Source organism: Elephantulus edwardii, unplaced genomic scaffold (genome assembly GCF_000299155.1).
Source record: "Elephantulus edwardii isolate Elephantulus edwardi_28Jun2011 unplaced genomic scaffold, EleEdw1.0 scaffold00129, whole genome shotgun sequence".
In the NCBI taxonomy this organism is placed as follows: Eukaryota; Metazoa; Chordata; class Mammalia; order Macroscelidea; family Macroscelididae; genus Elephantulus; species Elephantulus edwardii.
Genome location: NW_006399879.1, coordinates 6,463,705 through 6,470,431, shown reverse-complemented (window position 1 = coordinate 6,470,431; position 6,727 = coordinate 6,463,705). Strand labels below are relative to the sequence as shown.

At 60.8% G+C, this 6,727-nt stretch overlaps 1 protein-coding gene across 1 annotated transcript in view; it reads left to right on the top strand.

The window, feature by feature from the left end:
* Positions 1-3,020, top strand: part of LRPAP1 (low density lipoprotein receptor-related protein associated protein 1) — a 110,294-nt gene extending 107,274 nt beyond the window's left edge. The window contains exons 8-10 of the mRNA XM_006893664.1: positions 1,331-1,413; positions 1,703-1,879; positions 2,958-3,020. Of these exons, the coding sequence (XP_006893726.1) occupies positions 1,331-1,413; positions 1,703-1,879; positions 2,958-3,020 (323 nt within the window). The remainder of the gene's footprint in view (positions 1-1,330; positions 1,414-1,702; positions 1,880-2,957) is intronic.
* Positions 3,021-6,727: the final 3,707 nt, after the last annotated feature.

Below are 6,727 nucleotides of genomic sequence, written 5' to 3'. Positions count from 1 at the left end.
CGCGCATGCGTGGTGTGCTGTGGGTTGCACGCCAGGTGCGTGTGTGGATGCGTGCACACAGGTGTCCTGTGAGTCACACACCCGGTGCCTGTGCGTGTGCCCTATAATGTCACTCCTGTGTGTGTGTGTGTGTGAGTGTGAGCATGTCCTGTTGTAGGTCACACCTAGGTGCCCGTGTGTATAATGATGTATCTGTATGTGTGTAAACGAGTATATATGTGTGTCCTGTGGTGGTTCACACCCATGTGCCCGTGCATGAGTGTGTATGTCACAGGTGGGGGGGGTGTTCTGTGTTGGGTCACCTGGTACCAGTGCACAAGCCTGTATCCTGTAGTGAGTGTGTGTGTGTGTCTGTGTGTGTTTGTGATCACAAGTGTACATGTTTGTTTGTCCTCCTAAGTGTGCCCCCATGCTGGCATGTGTGGACGGGCCCCAGGGGTTGGCCTCAGCTCATGTTGGGAGGTGGGCAGGTGAGTCGAGGCTTAGGAGAGCTGGTCCCTCGTGTCCATGGTGTCAGGGAAGGGCTGTCCAGCACGAGTGCCAAGTGGACTGAGGCTGGCCTCAGAAGCCCCCCCCCAAAAGCCTCGTGATCCCTGGGACACTTGTTGAGTCCTGTGTGGGTGGCAGGGAGACTTTGCTGGGCCTTGGGCACCATGAGGTGGGGTGGTCATCTCGCTCTTCTCTGATTGGATGAGGAAGGAGAGGTGGTTCACACCTGACTCGGGCAATGTGGGTAACTGTGGAACTCCTTCCCACCTGAGGGAAGTCCTCCCACCTCCACCTCAGCGAGGTCCTCCTTGCCCAGGTGGGCTCAGTCCTGCCCTAGCACAGTCTTCCTGCTGGAGAGCCCTTCTCCTGGCCCGGAGAGTGGGTGACCACATCCTGGGGCCCAGTTTTCAGGCCCCGAGACATTACCACACGTGCGCTCGAGAGCAGGTTGTCCTGTGCTTCAGGTATGCAAAGCACACACAGCAAGTGCACACGTGTTCACACACACACACACACGTGCTCTGTCACAGGGTCTGAGCCGGGCGGGAGCGTGGGTCCTGAGAGGTGCACACGTGTTCTCACACACACACACACACACACACACACGTGCTCTGTCACAGGGTCTGAGCCGGGCGGGAGCGTGGGTCCTGAGAGGTGCACACGTGTTCTCTCACACACACACACACACACGTGCTCTATCTCATGGACTGAGCTGGGCGGGAGCGTGGGTCCTGAGGTGCACACGTGTTCACACACACGATCTGACAATCGAGGCAGGGTGGGACTAGGCAGGCCATGGGGCTCCTGGCCATCAGGGTCACCCCAGCCTGGCTGTCCTCAGAGTTCGAGGAGCCCCGAGTGATGGACCTGTGGGACATGGCCAAGTCCTCCAACTTCACCAAGAAGGAGCTGGAGTCATTCCGGGTAAGGAGGCCCTGGCGTCCCTCGCGCTCTCAGGCCTGTCAGCTGTGGACCCTTTCCCTGCGTGTCCCCAAGTGCCTGTGGAGGCGTGATGTCCACAGTGGAACAGAAGCCTGCCCTCTGGGGGGTGGGCACACATGGAAGCCTGCCCTCGGTTATGTGGGTCCCACCTTGCTGAGAACAGGGTGTGAGTGTCTGAGAGCTGAGCCTGCACTCGGGCCAGGGGGTGGGCTGTCCCTGGGCCCTCTGGCACTCCTTGGGGACGGGCGGGCAGTGACCTGCGGGCTTGCAGGAGGAGCTGAAGCACTTCGAGGCCAAGGTGGAGAAGCACCAGCACTACCAGAAGCAGCTGGAGCTGTCGCACCAGAAGCTGCGGCACGTGGAGAGCGCCGGGGACCCTGAGCACATGAGCCGCAGCCGTGAGAAGTACGCGATGCTGGAGGAGAAGGCCAAGGAGCTGGGCTACAAGGTGGGCGCCCCAGTCCACGGCGGGAGTGTGAGGCCCCGGACAGAGCGGGTCGGGTCTGGGGCACAGCGATCCCCTGAGCTCCCTGTCGCTGGCTCTGGCCGTGTCCCTGATCCGCGGTGAGGTGAACAGCCGGTGTGTCCTCTGGCTGGTCCGGGTCGCTTGTGTACCACCAGGTGCTGTTAGTGGGTGCCGTCGAGTGCGACCGTGTGAACAACCCCTCTGAGCCCTGACCCACCACCAAGGAGGACTCGGGAAGCCCCCCGAGAGGTGTTTCTGGGAGTGTCAGTGTGTGGGCCGGGCGATTCTCATAGCCACTGAAGTGTGAACTGTGCTTAGAGAACAAGCCCTCTGTGCTGAGTGGATTTCACATCGGCAGCCCCGGAGGACAGTGTGGAAGTGCCCCCCGGGCCTGGGGCAGGGACCACGGGGGGTGCAGACGACCTGGGTCACACGTGGTCCTCAGGGCAGGGACTGCGGGGGAGCAGAGCAGAAGGCCCCGGTCACACGTGGTCCTGGGGCAGGGACCACACAGGAGCAGGAGGCCCCGGTCACACGTGGTCCTGGGGCAGGGACCACACAGGAGCAGACGGCCTGGGCTCCCAGGTGGAACCCCATCCTTTCAGTTAATAGGTGAGGGCTGCACCTCAGGGCTGCCGTGACTGACCTGTCCACAGAGCGGCTGCAGACGGGACAGGAGCTCCATGGAGGGACGGGGTAGGGCAGGGGCATTGCAGGCTGAGAGCCACATGTCCATGGGCAGTGGAACTGCAGGGAGAGCTGTGACCGGCGAGATAACAGTTGTAGGCCACCGAGTGGCCCCACCACTGGGGACCTAGATGATGTGAGAATTTAGAAGGCCACCACCTCACTCTGCATGCAGGGATGCGGCCTCTCTGGGGTCCCCAGGCAGAAGCTGGAAGGTCTTGGGTTGCTGTCCCTCCCCCAGGGAGCCAGCACCCAGGCTGCCCAGGCCAGATCTCCAGAGTGGTGTGGCCCCTCTCTCCCCCCTTCTCTGCAGGTCTGCCCTGACGGTCACCGTGCACTGAGCTCCTGTCTCACTGACCCCCCTCCCTTCCAGGTGAAGAAGCACCTGCAGGACCTGACCAGCCGGGTTTCGAGAGGTCAACACAATGAGCTCTGAGTGCCTGACCCCAGCGTGGGGGGGAGAGCTGCAGCTGAGTGGACCAGGGAGGGACGGCGTGAGTGCCCGGTGTGGGGACAGCGTGAGTGGCCAGCATCTAGACAGGGTGCTGGGTCTCCTCCACCGGCCAAGGAAGATGTGTCCTGGTGACTTAGGAGCAGGAAGATGGACCAGGCGGGGTGGGACAGCGTGAGCGGCCAAGGCTGAACTGTGGGTCAGTACGTGTGCCCAGCACCGGTGACATGGACTTCTCTCCCGGGGAGTGAGACAGGCGGGCTCCTCCCTGGAAAAGGGTCCGCGCCGCTCCTGATGACGGGTGTTCTAACTGCCACCAGGTGTGTGTACATTTACGGAGCTCGAGAAATACACCTGCTGTCTGTGCCAGCTGCCAGCCAGACCTGTGCGTGCCTGCTGTCTGCTTTCACCGTGTTTTCACATGCAGCCCAGGACGGGGTGGATGGAGCCTGTGTCCCTGGGACTGACAGACTGACAGTGGGTCCACCTGGCATCTTATGTCCTGTGCAGGTGCCCCCCATGCCACAGCCTTGCCCCCTTGGGGTCTCCGTGTGCAGATGGGCTTTCTGCCTCGCCCTGGGTCACAGGAACCTTTATCAGGCCTCTGGGTAGTGTCCTCCACATGCTGGCCGGTGGAGCGTCCATCTTCGCACTTCTCAGTGGGTCACAGCACTCCTGACCCACAGAGGCCAGCCGAGGGCAGTCTCCTGCTCAGAGATGTCACACCTGGAGCCCAGACATCCACTGGGCTCAGAGCTGACCTCCTGGCCACAGGTGTGTTCTTGGGGCCCACCCAATGGTCCAAGGCGGGGTGCACAGATACGGTCAGCACTGCACTGGCCGCAGTTCTCCATCAGAGGCAGGACACCAGGGAGTTGTGGGCCACCCATGTGGCTTTACTGAGACCAATGCCACCTCTTCTATGGCGGGAAAAAGCAGAGAGGTCCCGGGGCCGTCGGAGCACGCACGCATCGGGGTGTGAGCGCCCAACACATCGGGGTGAAGCACACACTCATCGGGGTGTGAGCGCCCGACAGGCACTGGAGTGAAGTACACACGCATCGGGGTGTGTATCCGACACCAGGGTGAAGCACACACTCATCGGGGTGTGAGCGCCCGACACATTGGGGTGAAGCACACATGCATCGGGGTGTGAGTGCCCGACAGGCACTGGAGTGAAGTGCACACGCATCGGGGTGTGTATCCGACACCAGGGTGAAGCACACACTCATCGGGGTGTGAGCACCTGACAGGCACTGGAGTGAAGTACACACGCATCGGGGTGTGAGCGCCCGACACATTGGGGTGAAGCACACATGCGTCGGGGTGTGAGCGCCCGACAGGCATCAGGGTGCAAGTGTCCACCAGACACGCTGGCCCTTCCCTGCTCTGCTGGAACAGAGGCCCTGAGGCCTGGAGTTCCTAAGAACTAGATAGGAAGGTTCTAGGTTTCCTCTGTTGTATTTTTGAGTTGTCAAGACAAAAGGCTTTTGTGTGACATCCGTGCCATCTCCGTGTGTGTGGGGCCCGCGGTGACGGCCTGTCTGCTCCCGAGGCCCAGGACTGAAGTGCCCACCTTCTCACTAGTCTAGCCAAGGCTTGTTAGATCGGCCTCTCCACTGAGAGCCGGCTGTGGGGTTGGTGCAGCGTCCTCTTCCGGCTCCTCCTCGTTCCCGCTCTTCCTCGGCCGGCCTGTCCTCTCTCTGCGGGCTTGTCATTTGCTCTTGTTGGAGCTCCTCCTAGAAGCTTCGGTCCTTGGCTGGAACCTGCGCTGAGCAGTAACTGACCAATGGGGCACATAGAATTAGCCAGGCCGTAGAAGCTTATCCACTTAACTCTGTGCACCCCCATTAGAGAAAGCATCTTCCTAATGCACACGGAACATCCTAGAAATGGACCGCATGACCGGGACCCACAAGGAGTGTCAGTGTTTCTCACAGGATAGACCACAGCACCGTGCGTTCTGTGACCAAATGGTGTGGGAGGAAACCAGCAGCGGAGACAGCTTGGAAGAGTTTAATACACACAGTCGACATATCCAGATCAGGTTTCGCCAAGTGTTGTAAATCTGTCAACAGCACGCGAGCTGCTGACCACGGGCTGTGCGTCTCCTGCAGTTCAAATCCACCAGCCGTCCCTTGGGAGGAAGGGGAGCGTCACTTCCCATTAACACAGCTCCTGGGACGTGACAGGAAGGTAGCCGTGTGTGAGGGGTAACGACAGCCGGAGCCTCCCACGGTAGTCGGAACTCATCCCGAAAGAGCGCATTCACAGGGACAGGCCTGCCTGAGCCGCTAAAGGCAGTCACGGTTCGTGCTCACGGGGGCTTCCCTGAGCTCATCCGGCCAGCAGTGGACGCTGGGCAGTATTTAGGAAGGAGGGTGCTCCAGTCACGACCCCCTCACTCCCTGCACCCCTAAAGCTACACCCTCAAGCTTGGTTCACTGATGCTGCAACACGGCCAGTGGACGGCTTCAGCTTGTGCACCTCCTCCCTTGTTCTGGACCAGCCCCACGGGTGCCTTTCTCTGTGGCCCTGGGCTAGATCTTGTCATCAGGCTCCCCTGGGGGCTCGGGACTTCCAGCACAGGGACCTGGGGGGTTATTGGGGGGGGGTGTCAAAGGATGCACTGGGCCGCTGGCTTTCCTGAGTGGTGCTGAGGGCCCTCCCATCTCTAACCGCCGTTAGGGGCCGTCCAGGTGACTGACTCGCAGTGAGCCTGTCCCCTGAGCCTGGGACCGCTGTCCTCCGGCCCACTGTGTCCCTGTCAGTCCATCTCAGGGAGGATCTGCCTCTCTCTCTGACCCTCCACCTTTCCCGTCATGAGGTCTTTCCAAGGCTGGTGTCCACCTGATGACTTGCCCTGAGTGGCACTGTCCTTGGCATCCACCTGACGACATGCCCTCTGACCACACTTGTATATCCTTTTCATTTCTCACAATGACTCCAGCGTGGGGAAATGAGGCCAGTTGTCGTGTCAGCGTGACCGTAGTGTAACCCTCATGGTCAGGGTCTGCAGCTCATTGCTAGCCGCTGGGACCAACTCAGCTCACTCTCCATTGGCTTTCCAAGGCCTGTCCTCCGTGCGACCACCATGGTGGGGCTCGCCGCCAGAGAGGTCCGGCCTTCCGGTGAGCAACGCAGCTCCCTCCAGACCACAGACGGCCCCTCCGACCACAGCCAGCGGGTCACAGACGGCAGGTATTATGTGGAGAGCCTTGCTGGCCAGGGCGCACTGTGGACACATGGCTGGATCCAGACCTCAGGGAGGGGTCAGTACCAGCTTTCAGCCTGGGTGACCAGGAGGCTACTGTTCTCAGGCGGCACTGAGGGTCCGAGCAGAAGCTCCCTCCAGGCCTGGGATCAGCCCTCAGGCTTGGCTCCGTTGGTCCAGTGTTGGTGGTGGTCAGCACCTGGGAGAGCTTCCAGAGGAAGCCCTCTTCGTCCTGCTCACAGACACAGCATCTGGTTTTTCCTCAGCAGCGGCCATCATGTGGCTGAACTCGGGGCCTCCAGAGTGAAAACCCGAAACAGGCCTGAGGACCACGTGTCTGCACGGTCAGCGAGGCTACAGGGCAGACGGGCTTGGAAATACCTTCAGAGAACCAGAAACAATGAGGTTCCCTCTGAGGTGCCCTGGAGTGAACTGTGGCCCTGGGGTGGATTGCGATCCTGGAGTGGACTGCGACCCT